At 45.6% G+C, this 27222-nt stretch overlaps 1 protein-coding gene across 1 annotated transcript in view; it reads left to right on the top strand.

The window, feature by feature from the left end:
- The window catches only part of LOC135515626 (plexin-A4-like), a 448288-nt gene that overhangs the window by 400610 nt on the left and 20456 nt on the right, over positions 1-27222 (top strand). Inside the window, 4 exon segments of the mRNA XM_064939255.1 lie at positions 848-1007; positions 7007-7110; positions 16970-17069; positions 20950-21140. Coding sequence (XP_064795327.1) covers positions 848-1007; positions 7007-7110; positions 16970-17069; positions 20950-21140 — 555 coding nt within the window.

Consider the following 27222-nt stretch of genomic DNA (forward strand, 5'->3'; position numbering starts at 1 on the left):
ACCATGTAATTACATCTGGCGAGAGCCTCAGTTGCGTAGATGATGATGATGATGATGATGATGGCTGATGTATTCACTGTGAATGATAATAACCGTGCGATAATAATTAGCTTGTTAACCACTCATCGACTCAAGGTAGCCATGCCGTGTCAGCCTGCCCCCCTGGGAGGCCAGTTCCTCTGAATACCCATTTCTATTACAGGAAGGACTTTCACCAGGCTAGACAGACACAGAATGGCCTCTTTCAAACCTGATATCCAACGACCACGACATAGTTGAATTATTGTCATCCCACAGAATGTGTCTCCATCTCCAATATAATTATCAGCTGAGACACAGCATACCGGAATCCCATCAACTCCTGATGTGGTTCTCTATTCTATAGAAAAAATACCTGTCCCTGTTCTCTACAGGTGGTGAACTCTACTCCTATTGTAATAGCAGGCGTATAACTCCAGGTCTTGTCCCTGTTCTCTACAGGTGGTGAACTCTACTCCTATTGTAATAGCAGGCGTATAACTCCAGGTCTTGTCCCTGTTCTCTACAGGTGGTGAACTCTACTCCTATTGTAATAGCAGGCGTATAACTCCAGGTCTTGTCCCTGTTCCCTACAGGTGGTGAACTCTACTCCTATTGTAATAGGGCTTAACTCCAGGTCCTGTCCTGTTCCCTAGCAGGCGTATAACTCCAGGTCTTGTCCCTGTTCTCTACAGGTGGTGAACTCTACTCCTATTGTAATAGCAGGCGTATAACTCCAGGTCTTGTCCCTGTTCTCTACAGGTGGTGAACTCTACTCCTATTGTAATAGCAGGCGTATAACTCCAGGTCTTGTCCCTGTTCCCTACAGGTGGTGAACTGCATCCACCCGGACAATGAGAAGAGCCCTGAGATCCAGGTGAAGGTGTTGAACTGTGACTCCATCAGCCAGGTGAAGGAAAAGATCCTGGACGCCATATACAAGAACGTTCCCCACTCCCACCGCCAGAAGGCCTCTGACATGGACCTAGGTAAGATCCCCGTTCATTAGGGCACTCTGTAGCAAAATGTTATGCAATGGAAAACGAAAACATTTCTTATTGGAAATCCGTTCAGGTGAATACAAGTCTGATCAGTCAATGAGCCCCTTTTTCTACAGCAACCATATACCATATACCTGTACAGAACAGCAACCATATACCAGTACAGAACTGCAACCATATACCAGTACAGAACAGCAACCATATACCAGTACAAAACAACAACCATATACCAGTACAGAACTGCAACCATATACCAGTACAGAACAGCAACCATATACCAGTACAAAACAACAACCATATACCGGTACAGAACAGCAACCATATACCAGTACAGAACTGCAACCATATACCAGTACAGAACTGCAACCATATACCAGTACAAAACAACAACCATATACCGGTACAGAACAGCAACCATATACCAGTACAGAACAGCAACCATATACCGGTACAGAACAGCAACCATATACCAGTACAGAACAGCAACCATATACCGGTACAGAACTGCAACCATATACCGGTACAGAACAGCAACCATATACCAGTACAAAACAGCAACCATATACCGGTACAGAACAGCAACCATATACCAGTACAGAACAGCAACCATATACCGGTACAGAACAGCAACCATATACCAGTACAGAACAGCAACCATATACCGGTACAGAACAGCAACCATATACCGGTACAGAACAGCAACCATATACCAGTACAGAACAGCAACCATATACCGGTACAGAACAGCAACCATATACCGGTACAGAACAGCAACCATATACCGGTACAGAACAGCAACCATATACCGGTACAGAACAGCAACCATATACCTGTACAAAACAGCAACCATATACCGGTACAGAACAGCAACCATATACCAGTACAGAACAGCAACCATATACCGGTACAGAACAGCAACCATATACCAGTACAGAACAGCAACCATATACCAGTACAGAACAGCAACCATATACCGGTACAGAACAGCAACCATATACCGGTACAGAACAGCAACCATATACCAGTACAGAACAGCAACCATATACCGGTACAGAACAGCAACCATATACCGGTACAGAACAGCAACCATATACCAGTACAAAACAGCAACCATATACCGGTACAGAACAGCAACCATATACCGGTACAGAACAGCAACCATATACCGGTACAGAACAGCAACCATATACCAGTACAGAACAGCAACCATATACCGGTACAGAACAGCAACCATATACCAGTACAGAACAGCAACCATATACCGGTACAGAACAGCAACCATATACCAGTACAGAACAGCAACCATATACCAGTACAAAACAGCAGCCATATACCAGTACAAAACAGCAACCATATACCAGTACAAATGGAGAAAATGTTCCCTGAAGTTGAAAAGGTTAACACCTGGAATTATTATTGCAAATATATATTGTATTTTTGGTTTTTAATTGTGTGTTGAGTTATTTTTCCATCACGTGGACAAATCAGTGTTGATGAGTCTTCAGTTATTGAACATGTGGAGGCCATTGTGAGAGTTCTCATGTTCCTCCACACCAGGGATGTTAAACTCATTCCACAGAGGGCTTAGTGTCTGCTGCTTTTTGATTTCTCCTTTAAATTAAGTCTTCGACAACCAGGTGAGGGGAGTTCCTTACTAATTAGTGACCTTAATTCATCAATCCGGTACAAGGGAGGAGCGAGAAACTCGCAGCCACTCGGCCCTCCGTGGAATGAGTTTGACACCTGTGATCTACACCCCATTGATTCTCAAGACTTCTTCAAATTACAGTAGTGTTCAGAGAGACTCAACACCAGCCTCCCTGCATAGATCTCAGGAGAGTTGAGTCCAGCAGACCTCCTTCTGGCTCCTATGTCTGGTGCTGTGTGATTGTTCTCTTCCCCCCGACTCCCCATCGATCCAGCCCTGTTGACCACACTCTGACTCACATGATTGATCAAGTAATCAATGGAGAGGCTCTCAGATCCCCAAACCTCCTCAATCTTATATTTTTTTTCTGTGAAACTTTCGAAGAGATCGGCCTTCTTTTCTTTCACTCCAGCTTTCTCTTCTTCTCTCATTCTTTCTTACTTCCTGTTCTCAGTAGACTGAGAACCAAGGTTATTTCCTAATGGTGTTATAAGATGACTAATTGTCTCTGTTTGTAGTAGTGAGGAGTGGTGATCTGACTGTACGTCCCTGTATCGAGTGAGCTGAGAGTCGGGAAGCAAGTTCAGGGAGTGTGTGTTTAAAAAAATAAATGTAACGTAATACAAAACAATAAAACACAAACAATGCACAGACATGAAACTGGAACAGAAACATTGATGCCTGGTGAAGGAACCAAAGAGAGTGACATATATAGGGAAGGTAATCAGGGAGGTGATGGAGTCCAGGGGAGACTGACGACGCGCAGGTGCGCGTAACGATGGTGACAGGTGTGCGCCGTAACGAGCAGCCTGGTGACCTAGAGGCCGGAGAGGGAGCACAGGTCACAATCCCATTCTGCTATACGAAGACATACGTCTCTCAGTCCCACAATACAACATCCTGGCACTACATCTTCCGGCTGCACGGCCTATCACGCCTAAGTGTGTGTTTTATTTCCTGATTGTATTCCATCAATTTCGTCAGGTCTTTCTAGGTAGATGTTGAGTGGCGAGCCTTTTTATGGATTCACATATCAGGATTGTGTGTGTGTGTGTGTGTGTGTGTGTGTGTGTGTGTGTGTGTGTGTGTGTGTGTGTGTGTGTGTGTGTGTGTGTGTGTGTGTGTGTGTGTGTGTGTGTGTGTGTGTGTGTGTGTGTGTGTGTGTGGCCTTGTGTTTTATTATAAATATACTATTACTAAGGGCATACGGAGCTGTGATGGGGGAATGTCTCTCTGATAAGTGAAGAGATTGGTTTAGGTTTTTGGCGAGCGCTCCATTGTGAAATTGTTTCATGGCGCCCAGTGTGTTGTAGTGTGTTGTCTTATTGTTTATTATTATTATAGAGAATTGGACATTTAGTCTGAGGGGGAACTCACTGCGTGTCGTCACTGCGTCTGGGGGGCATTGTGACTACATGAAGTAGTTTAGGAGGGAAGCGGTGTCATTTATGTCTTGTATAAAAGACAATAGGTAGAAGGATATTACACAGAATGGAACGGTCCACTCAGAGGGAGAGGAAGCATCTCTGCATGATTCCACTAACAGATAAACGGGCCTCCCTTGTCCGGACAAACTCTTCCCCCAACCTCCTCCCCCATATTGACAATCCTCAGTTTCCATCTTGCAGGCTCTCCTGAAAACAAATTTGACAAGAGTTTTTTTGTCCCAGATATTGTTTTTAATTCCCCATGCCGGGTCCCCCTGAGGGAGGCACGATAGGAGGGGACAGGGCGTGAGAACCAATCCAAGCAAGACCTGCTTTGTGTGTGTGGGGAGGTATAGGTACGTGTGTGAGGGTGGGGAGAGTGAATTGTACCTTCACTACTTCCCCCTCTGCAGTCTCACAACACTACCTCAATAACCTTCACTACTCCCCCTCTGCAGTCTCACAACACTACCTCAATAACCTTCACTACTCCCCCTCTGCAGTCTCACAACACTACCTCAATAACCTTCACTACTTCCCCCTCTGCAGTATGACAACACTACCTCAATAACCTTCACTACTCCCCCTCTGCAGTCTCACAACACTACCTCAATAACCTTCACTACTTCCCCCTCTGCAGTATGACAACACTACCTCAATAACCTTCACTACTCCCCCTCTGCAGTCTCACAACACTACCTCAATAACCTTCACTACTCCCCCTCTGCAGTCTCACAACACTACCTCAATAACCTTCACTACTCCCCCTCTGCAGTCTCACAACACTACCTCAATAACCTTCACTGCTTCCCCCTCTGCAGTATGACAACACTACCTCAATAACCTTCACTACTTCCCCCCTGCAGTATGACAACACTACCTCAATAACCTTCACTACTTCCCCTCTGCAGTATGACAACACTACCTCAATAACATTCACTACTTCCCCCCCTGCAGTATGACAACACTACCTCAATAACCTTCACTACTTCCCCCTCTGCAGTATGACAACACTACCTCAATAACCTTCACTACTTCCCCCTCTGCAGTATGACAACACTACCTCAACAACCTTCACTGCTTCCCCCTCTGCTGTATGACAACACTACCTCAACAACCTTCACTACTTCCCCCTCTGCAGGATGACAACACTACCTCAACAACCTTCACTGCTTCCCCCTCTGCAGTATGACAACACTACCTCAATAACATTCACTGCTTCCCCCTCTGCAGTATGACAACACTACCTCAACAACCTTCACTCTGCAGTATAACAACGCAACCTCAACAACCTTAACCTTCACTGTAGGAGCTCCGATGTTCTAGAATCCCTCCACTCCCCAAAGCCCTTATCTACAACACTGGGCTCCACACAGAGAGACCTGGGAGGATTGGGATACAGGGGCAATCTCATCTTACTCTGGTTTTCTCCAAATTCATCCTTTCTTTCCTCTCCTTTTTTCCAATTCCCTCTCTCCTCTTCCTTTGGTTTGTTTACTCTGGCCCAACTGGAGACTCACATCATTTGCATGTTGATGGAAAGATGTACAGTACAGAGAGAAAACAATAGGAGGCTTTGTGTTTCCTGGAGATTTCTGATGCCAAAGTTGTTCTCCGCACCCCTCCTAGGACGTGTTTCATCATCTGCCCTGTGATTGCTGCTTTGTTGGTCTATTTGTGATTGGAATAGGAGATGACAGTGACCGAAGCCAGGCGGGAACAACACCGACACAGTGACACATTCTTATATAAACTCAAATGCGGCAAACAAAAGAATATCACCTCCTTGTTTGTTTTCCACAATATATTTTATTTTCATTATAATGTGAGGGAATACAGTGGTGGGGTTTCTCTACAGTGGTGAGGGTGGTAGGCTATTTCGTATGTCTTTGGGGTGGCGTATCTGTTGGAGGTGGTGTTGTATCTCGAGTGTGTGCGGTGGTATGGTTTCTCTTGAAGGGTGCTGTGGTTGGATTACTCTTTAGGATGCTTTGGTGGGGTATCTCCTGAGGGTGCAATGGTGTGGTATTTCTAGCTGAGAATGAAAGTCCAGCTGAATGGGGTAGCGGTGGTGTGGTTTCTCCTGCCCTAGCTAGTTCCCAGTAATGACAATAAGAGACAGTTCAGCAGGGGTTTAGCGCTGGTCGATGGTGGAGAGCACTCAGCGTGGGGGCCAGGGGCCCGCCACAGATGAAAAAGGAAGTAGGGACCTTGGCTAGCAGTGGTAATCACATCCATCGATCGAGAGGGCCCAGCGAAGGCCCCCGATCCGCTCTCTATCAAAGAGCAGAGTGGGTGATTCATTTTCCTCCTTTTCTTTTCCCTCTTTCTTCTTGTCCTCCCTCTCGTTCTCTCTTGCTACTAACACTCGTTGTCACACTCATTCGACTTCTCGGTATCGCTACTTTGTGGCCTGGGAATCTCATGCTGGCCTCAAAGGAAGGATTCCAGGAACTCCAGATCTGTTCCACTGTAGCCACTCCCCTTCTCTTCCCACCGTCCAGACATACATGGCTCCTGCAGAACCAGTGTGTATGTGACACAGGTTGACATTCACTGTCATGAATCTTGCCCTGGAGGCAGAAATGAGCAATTCTTCACTACACGGGCCATCTAGAAAGTCAAAACTGGCTATATTGTAAAAATAGGTTTAAAATCAGATTTGATGACCTTGTGGCTGTGTCAGTCAGTGACCACTCTACAGAGCTGCCACCAGGGAAAGATTCATGACAAGAAATGCCAACCGGCGTGTGTGACATCAAAGGAGTGTACAAAAAGAGAGCGTGACATGGATTCACTATGTGATAGTGATCACTGCATCTTGTGGAAAAGGTAATTCTGAGCAGGCTGGATATAAATCTCTCTTTCTCCCTGTAGTGCCCTAACCTGTCTTTACCTTTGCCCCCTCACAGAGTGGCGCCAGGGCAGAGGTCAGCGTACGATCCTGATGGACGAAGACCTCTCTACCAAGATTGAGAGCGACTGGAAGAGACTCAACATGCTTGCTCACTACCAGGTACACGCATCACTATCTAGAACAGTTAACCCACTGTTCCTAGGCCGTCATTGAAAATAAGAATTTGTTCTTAACTGACTTGCCTAGTTAAATAAAGGTGTGTGTGTGTGTGTGTATATATATATATATTTTTTTAAACATATCTACATTCTGACTTACGACCAGGTGCACGCATCATTATCTAGAACACAAATATCTATACGACCAGGTACACGCATCACTATCTAGAACACACATATCTATACTACAAGGGACATGCATATCTACAGGTGGAGTCATACCCATGTTCACTCAGGACAGAGAGGGTAGAAGTATAATTCATTGTATTTCTATAGGGTACACTGATCCGTAATGGAGAAGATTGAAGATAACTCCCAATACGCTGTACAGAAGTGACTGGTGATTTGCTAGTGTACCAACAAAGCCTGTTAGAGACAAGCAAAATGGATGAATAGAATGAAGTAGTTTGTTTTCCCCTCCAGTGTGTATTTGCAATATCAAAACTAAACTATTCCCTCTCATAGTGTATAATACAGTGTGGTGCACCATGTTTCCATGTACATTTTATGCTGCATAGTGTTCAGTTTGAGGTAAACCGATGGTCCAGATTAGGCTCTAACTATTAGAGTATCCACTTCCAGGTAAATACATGTTTGAGATGATTGACTTCCAGGTACTACCATAATGTAGACGGTACACTAGATAAATTCATATTGCACACTCACTCACAGGTAAACTCACTCCACCTGAGTGTCATTCCACTTCCAGGTAAACTTTTGCAGCTAATCAGCCAGTCAAAATGGTGGCTCAACCTCATAAATGTTTCATCAAATAGATTACCCTGTAAAGGTCTCTTTGCAAAACACACACACACACACCACTCACGGCTCTTTTCTCAAACAGACCTCCTGATCTCATCAGACAGAGCCGGGGGGAGATTTGTGTTTTGAGTTTGTTTATTTGTTTAACTGATTCTATCTATACTGCCTGCCTCACCATAGCTCCCGCTTCCCTCCTCCCTCCTCCCTCCTCCCTCCTCCCTCGCTCCTCCAGCCTTCTGAGTTCAGGAGTCATCAGCCGCTCTCTTTGTTGTCTCTGTTTCCAAACGCCGCCATTCGACAGACAGACAGCACCTTTACCCACTACCACATTTATTTCCCCCCCAACACTGAAGGAAACAGAAACTCATTAAAATCAGACTTTGATTAGAACTCTGCAAGTCAGAGCTGACGGTAGGAAAGCACCTAAACTAGTATTACAAGAGTAACAGTACCAAAGAGATTAGAGAGGCTTCACAAGATGTCTACGTACGCAACCTGACAGTATTGCACACGTGTTGTGTCCGATCATGTTGGTTTAGGTTGTTGACGCGTAGGACTGATGATGCCGTTAGATCAGTCAGGCAGAATGTTTTTCAGAGTCGCATATCAGTCCGTTTCAATAATGTCTGATGGCCGCAGACAAAGGGAAGAGGAAGAAGAGGCAGAATTCTTTCTTTAGCAGACTTAAAAGCCTCTGCCAAGCTATTGAATGAACACGCACATCCTTTGACAGTCCTAAATGGACTATGTTGATTTCTCCAGCCAATAGACTAATAGACTAATAGATGGCACCGAAGAACATGACTGACGTTTTACATTCTCCCAACCAATTGTGCAATTTTGTACATTTTTTTGCGTTTTGTGTAACTTATTTTTTTACTTATTGTGTATGTTGCTGCTACATCTCTTATGACCGAAAATAACTTCTGGACATCAGAAAAGCAATTACTCATCTTGGACTGGAAGAAACGTTTTCCTTTAACGAGTCCGACGAGAAGGATATCCTGCATTCACTGGAACAGGCCCAGATCCACGCCTTTTGGATGAAGAAAAGACGCCGGAAAAGTGGACGCAGATCGGCGATCCTTCTGAGAAGCCGGAGGCGAGCGAGTAAACTCCCAATGCCTTCCAGTGTTAATGTGCAATAGTTAGAAAATAAAATGGATGACCTATTATTAAGATTATCCAATGGGACATTAAAAACTGTAACATCTTATGTTTCACTGAGACTTGGCTGAACGAAGAAACGGACAATATAGAGCTGGCAGGATTTTACATGCACCGGCAGAACAGAGACGCTACCTCTGGTAAGACGAGGGGTGGGAGTGTGTGTCTTTTTGTCAATAACAGCTGGTGTGCGATGTCTTATATTAAAGAAGTCAAGGTATTGCTCACCTGAGGTACCTTATGATAAGCTTTCGACCACACTATCTACCTAAAGTTCTTATCTGTATTATTCGTAGCCGTCTATTTACCACCACAAAGCAAAGCTGGCACTAAGACCGCTCTCAACCAACTCTATAAGGCCATAAGCAAAGAAAATGCTCACCCAGAAGCAGCGCTCCTAGTGGCCGGGGACTGCAGGCAATCTTAAATCAGTTTTACCAAATTTTTACCTGCATGTCACATGTGCAACCAGGAGAAAAGAAAACCTAGACCACCTTTACTCCACACACAGAGATGCACACAAAGCTCTTCCCCACCCTCCATTTGGCAATTCTGACCACAATTATATCCTCCTGATTCCTGCTTACAAGCAAAAACTAAAGCAGGAAGTACCAGTCACTCGCTCAATACGGAAGTGGTCATATGACAAGGATGCAACACTAAAAGACAGTTTTGCTAGCACAGACTGGAATATGTTCTGGGATTCATCAAATGGCATTGAGGAATACACCACATCAGTCATCGGCTTCATCAATAAGTGCATCGATGACTTCCAAAGTGACTGTACGTACATATCCCAACCAGAAGCATCTAGCTAAAGTCTAGAGCTGCCGCTTTCAAGGAGCTGGAGACTAATCCGGACGCTTATAAGAAATCCTGCTATGCCCTCAGACAAACTATCAAACAAGCAAAGCATCAATACAGGATTAAAATTGAATCCTACTACGATGATGCTCGTCGGATGAGGCAGGGCTTGAAACTATTATGGATTATAAAGGGAAACCCAGACGCGAGCTGTCCAGTGACGCAAGCCTACCAGAAGAGCTAAATGCCTTTTATGCTTGCTTCAAGGCAATCAACACTGAAGCATGCACGAGAGCACCAGCTGTTCTGGATGACTGTGTGATAACCCTCTCGGTAGCCGATGTGAACAAAACCTTTAAAGCCGCTGGGCCAGACGGATTACCAGGACGTGCAGTCAAAGAATGCGCAGACCAACTGTCAAGTGTCTTCACTGACATTTTCAACCTCTCCCTGACTGAGTCTGTAATACCTACGTGTTTCAAGTAGACCACCATAGTCCCTGTGCCCAAGGAAGCGGAGGTAACCTGCCTAAATTATTACCGCTCGTGGCACTCACGTCGGTAGCCAAGAAGTGCTTTGAAATGCTGGTCATGGCTCACATCAACAGCATCCTCCAGGACACCCTAGACCCCTCCAATTTGCATACCGCCCCAGCAGATCCACAGCTGACATAATCTCAATCGCACTCCACACCTCCCTTTCTCACCTGGACAAAAGGAACAAACATGTGAGAATGCTGTTCGACTACAGCTCAACGTTCAACACCATAGTGCCCACGAAGATCATCACGAAGCTAAGGACTCTGGGACTAAACACCTCCAACTGCAACTGCATCCTGGACTTCCTGATGGGCCGTCCCCAGGTGGTAAGAGTAGGCAACAATACGTCTGCCACGCTGATCCTTAACACTGGGGCCCCTCAGGGGTGTGTACTTAGTCCCCTCCTGTATTCCTTGTTCACCCACGACTGCGTGAACAAACACGACTCCAACACCATCATTAAGTTTGCTGACGACACAACATTGATCAACGACGACGATGAGACGGCCTATAGGGAGGAGGTCAGAGAACTGGCAGTGTGGTGCCATGACAACAACCTCTCCCTCAATGTGAGCAAGACAAAGGAGTTGATCGTGGACTACAGGAAAAGGCGGCTTGAACAGGCCCTCATTAACATCGACAGGGTTGTAGTGGAGCGGGTCGAGAGTTCCAAGTTCCTTGGAGGGCACAACAAAACCTTTTTCCCCTCAGGAGACTGAAAACATTTGGCATGGGCCCCCAGATCCTCAAAAGGTTCTACAGCTGCACCATCGAGAGCATCCTGACCGGTTGCATCACCGCCTGGTATGGCAACTGCTCGGCATCTAACCATAAAGCACTACAGAGGGTAGTGCAAACGGCCCAGTACATAACTGGGGCCAAGCTTCCTGCCATCCAGGACCTATATAATAGGCGGTGTCAAAAAGGACTCCAGCCATCCAAGTTCTAGACTGCTTTCTCTGCTACCGCACGACAAGCGGTACCGGAGACCCAAGTCTAGGACCAAAAAGCTCCTCAACAGCTTCTACCCCCAAGCCATTAGACTGCTGAACAATTCATAATTATCTATTTACATTGACCCCCCCCCGTGTACACTGCTGCTACTCACTGTTTGTTTGTTACCTATGCATAGTCACTTTGCCCCCACCTAGATGTACATATTACCTCAACGAGTCTGTACCCCTGCACACTGACTCGGTACTGGTGCCCCCTGTATAGAGCCTCGTTATTCTTATTATGTTACTTTTTTATTATGACTTTTTATTTCAGTCGACTTGGTAAATATTTTCCTCTTCTTGAACTGCACTGTTGGCTAAGGGCTTGTAAGTCAGCATTTCAACAGTAAAGTCTAAACTGTTGGCTAAGGGCTTGTAAGTCAGCATTTCAACAGTAAAGTCTACACTGTTGGTAAAGGGCTTGTAAGTCAGCATTTCAACAGTAAAGTCTGCACTGTTGGCTAAGGGCTTGTAAGTCAGCATTTCAACAGTAAAGTCTACACTGTTGGCTAAGGGCTTGTAAGTCAGCATTTCAACAGTAAAGTCTACACTGTTGGCTAAGGGCTTGTAAGTCAGCATTTCAACAGTAAAGTCTACACTGTTGGCTAAGGGCTTGTAAGTCAGCATTTCAACAGTAAAGTCTAAACTGTTGGCTAAGGGCTTGTAAGTCAGCATTTCAACAGTAAAGTCTAAACTGGTTGTATTCGGCGCATGTGGCAAATAAAGTTTGATTTGATTTTGATTTGATGTTCTGAGCAAAAGAGCAAGGTCGGTTTTAGATCTCAAAACAGTCATTAGAGTAAAAACATAAATGGATGTTCAGTTTGAAATCCCCTACAAAGGTAGAAAATATATTGAGTGATTGTTATCTTCAGATGCAGCATCCTTTCATGTAGACACAGTACAATCAGGGTTGATCAGGACCCTAGACAGTACAATCAGAGTTGATCAGGACCCTAGACAGTACAATCAGAGTTGATCAGGACCCTAGACAGTACAATCAGGGTTGATCAGGACCCTAGACAGTACAATCAGTTGATCAGGACCCTAGACAGTACAATCAGAGTTGATCAGGACCCTAGACAGTACAATCAGAGTTGATCAGGACCCTAGACAGTACAATCAGAGTTGATCAGGACCCTAGACAGTACAATCAGGGTTGATCAGGACCCTAGACAGTACAATCAGGGTTGATCAGGACCCTAGACAGTACAATCAGGGTTGATCAGGACCCTAGACAGTACAATCAGGGTTGATCAGGACCCTAGACAGTACAATCAGGGTTGATCAGGACCCTAGACAGTACAATCAGAGTTGACCAGGACCCTAGACAGTACAATCAGAGTTGATCAGGGCCCTAGACAGTACAATCAGGGTTGATCAGGACCCTAGACAGTACAATCAGGGTTGATCAGGACCCTAGACAGTACAATCAGGGTTGATCAGGACCCTAGACAGTACAATCAGGGTTGATCAGGACCCTAGACAGTACAATCAGGGTTGATCAGGACCCTAGACAGTACAATCAGAGTTGATCAGGACCCTAGACAGTACAATCAGAGTTGATCAGGGCCCTAGACAGTACAATCAGGGTTGATCAGGACCCTAGACAGTACAATCAGAGTTGATCAGGGTCCTAGACAGTACAATCAGGGTTGATCAGGACCCTAGACAGTACAATCAGAGTTGATCAGGACCCTAGACAGTACAATCAGTTGATCAGGACCCTAGACAGTACAATCAGTTGATCAGGACCCTAGACAGTACAATCAGGGTTGATCAGGACCCTAGACAGTACAATCAGGGTTGATCAGGACCCTAGACAGTACAATCAGTTGATCAGGACCCTAGACAGTTCAATCAGGGTTGATCAGGACCCTAGACAGTACAATCAGAGTTGATCAGGACCCTAGACAGTACAATCAGGGTTGACCAGGACCCTAGACAGTACAATCAGAGTTGATTAGGACCCTAGACAGTACAATCAGGGTTGATCAGGACCCTAGACAGTACAATCAGGGTTGATCAGGACCCTAGACAGTACAATCAGAGTTGATCAGGACCCTAGACAGTACAATCAGGGTTGATCAGGACCCTAGACAGTACAATCAGGGTTGATCAGGACCCTAGACAGTACAATCAGTTGATCAGGACCCTAGACAGTACAATCAGGGTTGATCAGGACCCTAGACAGTACAATGCAATGTTTTTAGTGTTTGAATCTTCTATTGTAGGATTACAGCTTTCGTTCAGACAATAGAATATAATAGAATAGAAAACAGCATTGTCCAAGAAAAGCAAAATGTTCATTCAGAAGAAGTGAACTCGGTTTTTTCTATCTCTAAAGCTACAGCACACTCATAGGGGGGACCGAAAATACCCTCCATACACCGTTCAGAAAACATTTGGAAAAGGGCCGTTGTCACACCTCTTATCCCCCTGTAGAACCAGCAGTGATGACGATCAGTAGAGAGACTATTGCTTTTGGAGTCATGACTTTCTCCCTCTCCGCCTTATTGACTCTGACCCGGTAACCTGTGACCCCTGTAATAGACTGGGCTGTCAGAGCACTTCCAGGTCATTACAGAGGATCAGGGCCTGACTGAATAGACACCCCAGAAGTAATCAGCCAAGGGAGGGAGGGTGGATTAAACGCAGGGAGATGACCACCAAAGGGCAGGCGGTCGTAACGCCATGGCAACTGTCTGAGCAGAGGAGAGGAGTTAAGATCTGATGTGCTCCACTCAGATGTCCATCTGTCTTCACATCCATAGGGAGTTTTACACACTAGAACACAGGCATTAACATAGGTGGACACACATGCTCAGAACACACACATACAGTATGTCCAGCTCCATTCCAGACATGGACAACATGACACTATTTCTAAATACTCGACAGACACACAGCAAACCTTCACCTGGACATACACCAGACAAGCCAGTCAATGTACACCTCGCATGAACAGACCGACAGACAGACAGACAGACAGACAGACAGACAGGCAGACAGACAGACAGACAGACAGACAGGCAGACAGACAGACAGACAGACAGACAGACAGACAGACAGACAGACAGACAGACAGACAGACAGACAGACAGACAGACAGACAACCCCATTATGACAAATCCTGCTGATTGGTACATTCCCTTATTGGCAAGCGTCCCTCCAGCGAGCCGGAATGATGGACCGGTGGAAATAGGAACGAGAGCGACGCTCGCTTGCTCCTTATGGTGTAAATAATGTGGACACCTAAGCCAGCAGCCCTCCAAATGAGCTTTCCGGGGGGGGGGGGGCCTGCCCGCCGCATGACGCTTAAATGAAATGTCATGGCGGCGAGTAGGATGTCGTGGGTGTGGTGGTCGAGACAGCGAGGTAGAATGGATTAGAAGCCTGATTGGAAACCGGAATGAGATAATGAAGACAGAAGTTAATTCAGTTTTCAGCTGGGGAGGGGAAGGAGGGGGAAGGCAGGGTGCGTTCTCCTTGACAAAAAAACAGACTCAGACACTCAAAGCCTGTTAGAGGGAGGAGGGGGGAGGGAGGAGAGGAGAGGGAGCGAGGAGGGAGGAGAGGGAGTGAGGAGGGATGTAAGGAGGAAAGGAGGGGGACAGGAAACATCCCACAGATTCACACTCGCAGTCATCCCACTCCAAAACGTTCCTCTCATCATTTTACCTAACTAACATCAGATGACGCTATATTTTAATGATGTATTACCTCGTGGCGATTATCTACTGTCTACATCAGTCATCTGTTCACTTTGGGTCCAACAGGTCAGTTTATATGACGTAGATTTTGTACAACGCCATCGTTAGTGGAAGAGGTTACCCACTTATATATTATGAATGTCTTGGTGACCTAGTAAAACATGAATATCATTGATTACTGTCGACTTTGGTCAGACAGATTTCCCTTCTTGACAGCCTCCAGAAGTCCCACGTCTGTCTTGTTATAATGGAATACAGAAATATGGAATATAGAATGGGATCAAAGTGCACTCTGAATGGAATTAGACTCTGCTAACTGTCATCCTAATGGGTTGTTATGAATACAGCACAGACCCATTCACACTCCTAGATATAGAGGAACTATTCTAATTCTATTTCTATCCCCCTATGTACAGTTAGCATATAACCCATTCGCCTTTGGTTGAAACTAATGTTTCAATGCCCTTTCTGCTCAAATAAAGGTACTCACTGTATTGTAAGTCACTTTGGATAAAGCATCTGCTAAGTAGCATATATGAATATGTATATATTATATTATTTACTGTAGGGAGAATCACATTGTAACCCTGAGCATTGCTCTGATATATGATCTGGCCATCCCATCAGTTTAATGAGAGCAACAGTCTCTCCTCTCCTCCTCCTCTTCCTAAACCACCCAGGCCCAACTGTCATCTCACATCCCATCCCACCTCTCCTCCTCCCTCCCAATATTACAACCCCAAAGACACACACGCACCATTCTATTAACTAATAAACATGTAGGATTACTGCTTAGGGACCATGTTGTATAGTTAGAGCGGGGTAGTTGGATCCCTGTGGAATCTCCCTGGAGCCTCCCATAGGAGTCGCCTGTCATGATACTCACACATTATGCACCAGGAGCGGGTTGGGGAGCGGGTGAAAGAATGCTATGATGTAATAATAACCCCAGACACACACCTGAGACCCTTAGCCCTGCACCCCTATTCCCCATACACACTCTATTAAAGAGATCACTTCTTCAATTAACCCTGCCTCAGCCGGCGGGGCTCGCTGGTGAAATTATGCAGAGTGTGTTTGTGTTTGTGTATATGTACGTGTGTTTGTGCACGGCTGGGATCAGCCCCTCTCCCAGTTGTGTTAATTGAATCAATTTCTGTTGTGTTGAAAAGTAGGAGCCCATCTCGCTTTCTCTGTCATTCTCTCTCTCACACACACACGCTCCCCCTCGCCCCAGAAGAGGGGTATTATTGAAATGGAAGGCTGAGACGTCCCATGTCACACATAGTGATATACCCCGTATATCGCCCCTGTATACTACCACTAATCATATGTGTACGGGCTGATTAGATCACAAAGGCTTCCTGAGCATCCAATCATAGCTGTTATAGATGGAGGATAAACACATGATGACGTGTGGATAGTGATCTGTATGGTGATCCAGGGTTTAGTGGCTGAGTGCCACATCTCTCTTCATTGGGGATTGTTATGTATTCAGAATGCACTTGGCAGAATCAGAATGCACTCATTGAGGATGGTGATTAGTCATTCTGTTCTCTCTCTCATTGAGGATGGTGATCTCTCGTCTCTCTGTCTCTCTCTCTCTCTCTCTCTCGCTCTCTCTCTCTCTCTCTCTCTCGCTCTCTCACTCGCTCTCTCGCTCTCTCTCTCTCTCTCTCTCTCTCTCGCTCTCTCTCTCTCTCTCGCTCTCTCTCGCTCTCTCTCTCTCTCTCTCTCTCTCTCTCTCTCTCTCTCTCTCTCTCTCTCTCGCTCTCTCTCTCGCTCTCTCTCGCTCTCTCTCGCTCTCCCGCTCTCTGCAGGTGCCTGATAACTCTGTGATGGCCCTGGTCCCCAAGCAGGTGACGGCCTACAACTCGGTCAACAACTCAACTGTGTCCAGAACCTCAGCCAGTAAATACGGTATGGATAGTGTGTGTGTATGTGTGTGTGCGTGTGTGCGTGTGTGTGTGTGTGCGTGTGTGCGTGTGTGTGTGTGTGTGTGTGTGTGTGTGTGTGTGTGTGTGTGTGTGTGTGTGTGTGTGTGTGTGTGTGTGTGTGTGTGTGTGTGTGTGTGTGTGTGTGTGTGTGTGTGTGTGTGTGTGTGTGTGTGTGTGTGTGTGTAAGAGGGAGGAGTACATTTCCAGATTTCTCTGCTGGATAGGATTGTCCTCCTGGAACTAAAACAATTATGCCCCCCGCCCCCTCAATCTCCCAGCAGTCTGTGCGCCTGAGAGTTAAACAGGAAGAACTGTGTCCTTCTCATCGGAGTGGGATCCATAGTCAGAGTCAGCACACACACACTTACATGCACACACAAACACAGAACAGCACACACACAGACGTTCACACCTACACACACACTGGGTATTCCCTGTTGCGAATGCACAAGCTCCATTGCCAGGATTTTAATTAAAAAACGTGGCTAAACAGCACCTTCTCCCTCTAAACCTTCACCATAGAAACCAACACAGACTTCTCCTGCACACACTGTTCATCCCTCAAACTAACTGAGCTCCATATGTCACTAACAGATGTAAAGGCTCTGTTAACAATACCTGAACACATAGTAAAGTCTTCTATATATTAGCCACTATTAGCAATACCTGAACACATAGTAAAGTCTTCTATATATTAGCCACTATTAGCAATACCTGAACACATAGTAAAGTCTTCTATATATTAGCCACTGTTAGCAATACCTGAACACATAGTAAAGTCTTCTATATATTAGCCACTATTAGCAATACCTGAACACATAGTAAAGTCTTCTATATATTAGCCACTATTAGCAATACCTGAACACATAGTAAAGTCTTCTATATATTAGCCACTGTTAGCAATACCTGAACACATAGTAAAGTCTTCCATACATTAGCCACTATTAGCAATACCTGAACACATAGTAAAGTCTTCTATATATTAGCCACTATTAGCAATACCTGAACACATAGTAAAGTCTTCTATATATTAGCCACTGTTAGCAATACCTGAACACATAGTAAAGTCTTCCATACATTAGCCACTATTAGCAATACCTGAACACATAGTAAAGTCTTCCATACATTAGCCACTATTAACAATACCTGAACACATAGTAAAGTCTTCCATTCATTAGCCACTATGTGCTGTTACACCTTAGTAATAGTGACAAAGCCCCAGAGGAGAAGAGGGACAGAACTGAGCCCAGGAGACAGATAACAAGATTAGAGAGCAGGGAATTTAACAGACTAACAAAGAGAGAACAAAGAGAGGGAAGAGAAGAAAGAGTGCATTTGCAGTTTGCACTTTCCTCCCCCCTGGGACTGGAGACATAAACTGTGTCCCAAATGGCACCCTACTCCCTATATAGTGCACTACTTTGGACCAGAGCCCCATGGGGAATATGGTGAACGACATGGGGAATAGCGTACCATTTGGGATGCAGACAGACAGTGTCCCATCTAGCAGTGACTGTCTTGGTCCGGCCCTGTGTTCTCTTGAACCTGAGAAGAAGCCATCAAATCAAACCCTGATCAAAGGCAGCGCTGCCCGGACTCAAACACTCCAGACACATCAAATGACGGCTTTATTAGCCAGCTAGCACCTCATCTCCATACGCCATCTCACCGCCTCGCCTCCGTTCCTCCACTCAAATTAGACCAAAGAAAAAGGAGGGTGAGTGTGAAAGAGAAAGAGAGGGAACAGGATGGAGAGAGAGAGAGAGATGGAGGAAGACAGAATGTCACACATCTCTTGACTTAGTTGGGGAATTGACTTCAAACGATGCCAGAGCCACTTGAGACATGGAGGGGGGGGACTTTGAACTGGACTGATCACAATGGAGAGGCACCGAGGAGAAGAGAGGATGATTCTAATGGAGCCAAAGGAGAGGGAGGTAGAAAGTTAGTGAGAGAAAATGAGGAAGGTGGAGAGAGGAGAGGGGTGATGAAGAAGATGAATAGGAACAGGGAGGGAGAAAGATGAAGAGGAAGTAGGGGAGAGAGGGATGGAAGGAGAAGGCAGAAAGTGATGGAGAGAGAGAGCTTCCTTTCTTAATCAAAACTCCTGTGTGATATGTCAGTATGGTAGTATTTCAGGACTGTGTGTGTGGAGCGCTCCTTCTAGGAACTCCTTCCACTCCACCGAACGTGTCATCACGCCCTATTACACCAGCACACTCAATAACACTCTGGAAGACACCCACCACTTTCTTATTACACACACCCTTGCACACACACACGCTCACACACACACGCTCACACACACGATCACACACACGCATGCTCACACACACACACGCACACACACACGCTCACACACACACACACACACGCTCACACACACGATCACACACACGCATGCTCACACACACACACACACACACGCTCACACACACGCATGCTCACACACACACACGCTCACACACACTATCCAATCATTCCAAGTCAGTCAAGTTCCAGGAGTCAATATGCACACACACACTTTACCTGCTTTCTCTCTCTCGTACTTTACCCCTCCCTCTCCTCTCCGCTCTTCCTCTCTCCCTCCATCATTCACTCTTCCTGCATTTCTCTCTGGAAGGACAAATTGATTTCTGCAGCATCTGCCTTGGCAAAAACACACTTTATTTCCCCGTCCTCTCCCTCGACCAACAGTCCTACTGATCAATTCTTTTCAGACTGTGTAAACATTCATGGAGCCGGAGTGTTTTTGAATGTCATCGCCACGCTCGTCAAATGGGGAGGGCATATGAATATTTCATCTCGCCATACACCTGTTCGATTTTGTGTCCGTGAGTTGTGCCAAGATGTATTCTACCTCCTGAGAGAAAAAGACGGCATGAAAAATTAACCACGTACACGCTGTTGTAAAAGTTAATGTCCAATCTCAAAGTCTCGGTAGCTTGAAGCTTCTAACTGAACCCAGATAAACTACTTGACTGAATTTGGCTTTGTATCCTTTAGAATCCTTTAGAATACCTGTGTAGTATCCTTTAGAATACCTGTGTAGTATCCTTTAGAATACCTGTGTAGTATCCTTTAGAATCCTTTAGAATACCTGTGTAGTATCCTTTAGAATACCTGTGTAGTATCCTTTAGAATCCTTTAGAATACCTGTGTAGTATCCTTTAGAATCCTTTAGAATACCTGTGTAGTATCCTTTAGAATCCTTTAGAATACCTGTGTAGTATCCTTTAGAATACCTGTGTAGTATCCTTTAGAATACCTGTGTAGTATCCTTTAGAATACCTGTGTAGTATCCTTTAGAATACCTGTGTAGTATCCTTTAGAATACCTGTGTAGTGTGGCTTGACCCCCCTGTATTTTGTTTTGTCTGTCTTTGGTTTGTGTTGCGTCTGTCGTTTTTGTGTGTTTTGTCTATGTTGTGGTCTCTGACCATTTTCGCTGGATCGCGGCGACCTGAACAGTACTGTGCTGGCTCAGATGTTTTCTTTACACATCCCCTCTGTTAGGTGTGTTGTCTCTCTCTACTCCTCACCATATCCGCGGGAAGTAGGGAGGCTGAGGTGCTGTAGCATCTCCAAATAATACAAACTAATTCGAAAGTCCTGTATGAGCAGATCCATATAGCCGTCTGTAACGCAGACCTCAAAAAATATTTCACCAAGATGTTGTTTTTTTGCCACACTGTTTGGCGAAAGAAACGCAGCACCCCCACCCCCAAACATCTTCCCGCGGCTACAACGTCTATACTATGTCTGTGCTGATCATGTTATATTTCCATAGTCTGTTACAGTATGTCCATTGGTTTCTGCTTCATCTCTGTGTCATATTCTGATGTTGTTCTTTATGTTCCACAGAGAACATGATCAAGTACACGGGGAGCCCCGACAGCCTGCGCTCGCGCACGCCCATGATCACGCCCGACCTGGAGAGCGGGGTCAAGGTGTGGCACCTGGTAAAGAACCATGAACACGGAGACCAGAAGGAGGGAGACCGCGGCTCCAAGATGGTCTCTGAGATATACCTGACCAGGCTGCTGGCCACTAAGGTGAGTTATCACACGAATGCACACATTATTCAAATATTATATTATTCCTCATCCCCTGTAGACTCTGAGACCTAAGTGAAAATATGTAGATGTATATTGTCTTTCAGACCTCAGCAGCATATCTAATGATAGAGGTGACACACAAAGGTACAACCTGTAAAGGCTTTTTCTGTGGACAGAGATGTTATCTGGTGAAAATCAGAAATGGAAATAGCCGTAAAATGAGTCTCTTTGAGCATGCCAGGGCGCTATTGCCCCTCAGAAAATCAGTTAATTTGGTTTGGAGGGAATCGTGACTTTGATCCCACTGCTCAATGGGAATTACCAATCCACTTGCTAATGATGCACCTCCTTTACATCACACATGCTTTCTTCCAGAGAGGGAGGGAGATAAGGAGGGAGGGAGTGAGGGGGGAGAGAGAGAGATAGGGAGGGAGGGGGAGAGAGAGAGAGACAGGGAGGGAGGGGGAGAGAGAGAGAGAGACAGGGAGGGAGGGAGGGGGAGAGAGAGAGGGTGGGGGAGGGGGGGGAGAGATAGGGAGGGGGGGGAGAGATAGGGAGTGGGGGAGAGATAGGGGGGGGGGAGGGAGGGGAGATAGGGTGGGCGGAGAGAGATAGATAGGGGATAGGGAGGGGGAGGGGAGATAGGGAGAGAGAAGATAGGGAGGGTGGGAGAGAGAGGGGAGGGAGGGAGGGAGATAGGGAGGGCGGAGAGAGATAGATAGGGAGGGTGGGAGAGAGAGAGGGAGGGAGGGAGGGAGGGTCCTGGAGTGTGGTGTTGGTGTTGTGACCATTCCATGCTCTTTGAGTTGTGGTTCAGACAGACAACACTCAGCCTGGTTTTCTGGATTTGTAATGGGAGTGCTTAGTGGCAGGATTCACACACACACACACACACACACACACACACACACACACACACACACACACACACACACACACACACACACACACACACACACACACACACACACACACACACACACACACACACACACACACACACACACACACACACACACACACACACATCAACAGGGTTGTTGGCTGAGGAGGCAACAGAGATGTGGCGAGTGGGTGTTGTCTGTCATTTCTCTGGCGTGTGCTGTGATTGGCAGTGAGCAGTCACTGTGGAGCTGTGTAATGAATATGGCAACACTCTCTCTATGAAGCACATATACCAGAGCCACAATCTAACACGCTGAGACAGACAAAAACACTCAGTCATTCAAACACACACACACACACGCACACACACACACACACACACACACACACACACACACACACACACACACACACACACACACACACACACACTGTGTATATACTCAAACATTCCCAAAAAGTGTGTTTGACAAACACACAAACTGACACACACCCATACAACACATATAACCCCCCCCCTCACACACACACACACACACAACACACACACACACATAACACACACACTGAGCAATGCTCTATTTACCTGTGATGACCCTGGTCAGGGGGGAATGCGATGCAGAGACGGCATGTCATCTTTACAGATGGAGTGTTTTGTGAAGTAATCAGTTTATCTCGGGGTCCATCTCTCTTGTTGAGGTATGACTGTGCCGACAGCCCTGTAATTGACTGCGTTTGACTTTCACCTCACCAATAAATACCGTCGGTCGGCCCGGCGCTGACGTTCCCCATTTTAGGTCCATCAGTGTCACTCTGATGGGGGGGCAAAGGGCTTATTTCTTGATTGCGTTCTCTATTCCTCTTTTCCTCTCTCTCTCTGTCTCTCTCTGTTTGTGACAACACCAACAACCCTTCACCCACTCAGTCTTTGTTGTTTTGTTTTCTTTCCACTCATCCTAAATGACAGGGGAGTTCTGATGCAGGCAACACTGTCTGTCCTCATCCTAAATGACAGGGTAGTTCTGATGCAGGCAGCACTGTCTGTCCTCATCCTAAATGACAGGGTAGTTCTGATGCAGGCAATACTGTCTGTCCTCATCCTAAATGACAGGGTAGTTCTGATGCAGGCAACACTGTCTGTCCTCATCCTAAATGACAGGGTAGTTCTGATGCAGGCAGCACTGTCTGTCCTCATCCTAAATGACAGGGTAGTTCTGATGCAGGCAACACTGTCTGTCCTCATCCTAAATGACAGGGTAGTTCTGATGCAGGCAACACTGTCTGTCCTCATCCTAAATGACAGGGTAGTTCTGATGCAGGCAACACTGTCTGTCCTCATCCTAAATGACAGGGTAGTTCTGATGCAGGCAACACTGTCTGTCCTCATCCTAAATGACAGGGTAGTTCTGATGCAGGCAGCACTGTCTGTCCTCATCCTAAATGACAGGGTAGTTCTGATGCAGGCAACACTGTCTGTCCTTATCCTAAATGTCAGGGTAGTTCTGATGCAGGCAGCACTGTCTGTCCTCATCCTAAATGACAGGGTAGTTCTGATGCAGGCAGCACTGTCTGTCCTCATCCTAAATGACAGGGTAGTTCTGATGCAGGCAACACTGTCTGTCCTCATCTAAATGACAGGGTAGTTCTCCTATTCTAAATGACAGGGTAGTTCTGATGCAGGCAGCACTGTCTGTCCTCATCCTAAATGACAGGGTAGTTCTGATGCAGGCAGCACTGTCTGTCCTCATCCTAAATGACAGGGTAGTTCTGATGCAGGCAACACTGTCTGTCCTCATCCTAAATGACAGGGTAGTTCTGATGCAGGCAACACTGTCTGTCCTCATCCTAAATGACAGGGTAGTTCTGATGCAGGCAACACTGTCTGTCCTCATCCTAAATGACAGGGTAGTTCTGATGCAGGCAGCACTGTCTGTCCTCATCCTAAATGACAGGGTAGTTCTGATGCAGGCAGCACTGTCTGTCCTCATCCTAAATGACAGGGTAGTTCTGTGCAGGCAACACTGTCTCATCATCTAAATGACAGGGTAGTTCTGATGCAGGCAGCACTGTCTGTCCTCATCCTAAATGACAGGGTAGTTCATCCTATGCAGGCAGGCACTGTCTGTCCTCATTCTAAATGACAGGGTAGTTCTGATGCAGGCAGCACTGTCTGTCCTCATCCTAAATGACAGGGTAGTTCTGATGCAGGCAGCACTGTCTGTCCTCATCCTAAATGACAGGGTAGTTCTGATGCAGGCAACACTGTCTGTCCTCATCCTAAATGACAGGGTAGTTCTGATGCAGGCAACACTGTCTGTCCTCATCTAAATGACAGGGTAGTTCTGATGCAGGCAACACTGTCTGTCCTCATCCTAAATGACAGGGTAGTTCTGATGCAGGCAGCACTGTCTGTCCTCATCCTAAATGACAGGGGAGTTCTGATGCAGGCATGTCTAAATGACAGGGTAGTTCTGATGCAGGCAGCACTGTGTCCTCATCCTAAATGACAGGGTAGTTCTGATGCAGGCAACACTCTCTGTCCTCATCCTAAATGACAGGGTAGTTCTGATGCAGGCAGCACTGTCTGTCCTCATCCTAAATGACAGGGTAGTTCTGATTACAGGCATTGTCTTCTGTCCTCATCCTAAATGACAGGGTTTCTGATGCAGGCAGCACTGTCTGTGAGGCTAAATTCTAGATTACACATTGTCTTTAAAGTGCAGTGTAATGATGGGCCAGGTTTCTGTGTGTGTGTGTGTGTGTGTGTGTGTGTGTGTGTGTGTGTGTGTGTGTGTGTGTGTGTGTGTGTGTGTGTGTGTGTGTGTGTGTGTGTGTGTTTTCAGTGGGCTGTAATGGCAGCTTGTGCTCTCAGGGGACAGATGAAGGACTATCATGATGAAGTTGTCTGTGTGGCATTCCTTACTCACAAACACTCACATACACACGTATAACACACACACACACACACACACACACATACATGTATAACAGCCTCCCTGCCACTAAACGGTCCCCATGACTACACAGGGTTTGAGGAAGAAATGTATATTTTCATCTTCATAGGCAAATGATAAGCTGTCAGAAATGTGGGACATGGTAGAATCACGGCTGTGATTGTCAGCTAACTGGATTCTCCTCACGCCCCCTCCCTCTCTCCTCTCTGACTCAGTCACCGCTCCACCCAAATTGGGATTTTTATTTGCCGCTTGTGCACACCTCATCTGCCACACTGCGCGCTTGTGGCTCTTTCCAGATAGGCTTCCCTCACTGTCGCTTTTTTCATTCTGTCCTCTCCTCTCTTCTCCCCCTCGCATTCTATCAGCTCATTCCTTACAAGTGGATTAGATTTTCTCTTTCTATCTATCTCGTTCTGGCTCTTCTCTCCTCTTTAAAGACGAGAACATTAAATCAAATTAGGGTCAATGGTGCAGTGTGTGAGCTAATCCCTCCACACACAGAGGCTTAGGAGATGCACCTTCTGTTCCCAGATATTATTCAAAGTGAACTGTGAAAAAACTATTTCCCATCAAAGCCCAGAGATTTAGGACCAGAGAGAGAGAGAGAAACACATCAGGAAACACCATCAGATACACAGGATAAAACCCACTCTCAGTCAGAGGCACACACCACTGGAGGCTGGTGAGGGGAGGATGGCTCATAATAATGGATGGAATGTAGTGAATGGAATGGTATCAAACACATGGAAACCATGGAAACATGAGTTTGATGCATCGGTTACACTTGACACCCGGTGTCAGAACACGTTATGACACGGTCATAACCATGTCATAATATCTGACGGAACGTGTCATAACCATGTCATAATATCTGACGCAAAGTGTCATAACCATGTCATAATATCTGACGTGATGTGTCATAACCTGTTATAATATCTGACGTAACGTGTCATAACCATGTCATAATATCTGACGTAATGTGTCATAACCATGTCATAATATCTGACGCAACGTGTCATAACCATGTCATAATATCTGACGGAACGTGTCATAACCATGTCATAATATCTGACGTAACGTGTCATAACCATGTCATAATATCTGACGCAATGTGTCATAACCATGTCATAATATCTGACGTGATGTGTCATAACCTGTTATAATATCTGACGGAACGTGTCATAACCATGTCATAATATCTGACGGAACGTGTCATAACCTGTTATAATACGGTCATATCTGTTGTGACATATATTGTGTTATTTTATGGCTGGTTATGACACCGACCACACAAGGAAAAACATTCCATTACATCATAGCCTAAGTATTTTATTTTATTGACCATATTAAATGATCATTGTAATTGCACACAAATTGATGTCAGACATGCACCTGCCCCAATACTTTGTTTCTGATGACTGGGATGAATGCAAGAGCAGGAGCAGGACAAGACACCCTCTTTTTGACAGATGACTGGTATAAGGGCATGTATGTGATTGGCCTATCTGGCTTATGTGATTATGATGGTCAGAATGCTTTGAAACAGTGTCAAAGTGTATTTTCTTAGTCCAAGTAAAGTGACACAGGATGGTCATAATTCTTTATGACAGTGTCAAAGTGTATTTTCTACAAGTTATTTAAAATATGATGAATAAAAGAATTCACAACAAAGGATTTAAGAAACAAACTTTAAAACTTGTCAGGGAAAAAACTCATTTGAATAAATGTGTGTTTTGACACTCTTATGTAGGTGTTATAACCAGCCATAAAATGACCCAATATATGTCACAACAGGTGTAAATATATTGGTCTTGACAGTGTTAAAACCATATTATGACAGGTTATGTCAGCTATTATGACATGGTTATGACAAGTTATGACAATTTATGTCAGCTATTATGACATGGTTATGACTGTGTCAGAACGTGTTGACACTGGGTGTCAAGTAAAGTCATGTGTCTGTTATACCGATGTGTCTGAACCGATGTGTCTGATACCGATGTGTCTGATACCGATGTGTCTGTTACCGATGTGTCTGTTACCTGATACCGATGTGTCTGTTACCGATGTGTCTGTTACCGATGTGTCTGATACCGATGTGTCTGTTACCGATGTGTCTGTTACCGATGTGTCTGTTACCGATGTGTCTGATACCGATGTGTCTGATACCGATGTGTCTGTTACCGATGTGTCGATGTGTCTGTTACCGTGTCTGTTACCGATGTGTCTGTTACCGA

The sequence above is a fragment of the Oncorhynchus masou genome, chromosome 27 (genome assembly GCF_036934945.1).
Source record: "Oncorhynchus masou masou isolate Uvic2021 chromosome 27, UVic_Omas_1.1, whole genome shotgun sequence".
NCBI lineage: Eukaryota > Metazoa > Chordata > Actinopteri > Salmoniformes > Salmonidae > Oncorhynchus > Oncorhynchus masou.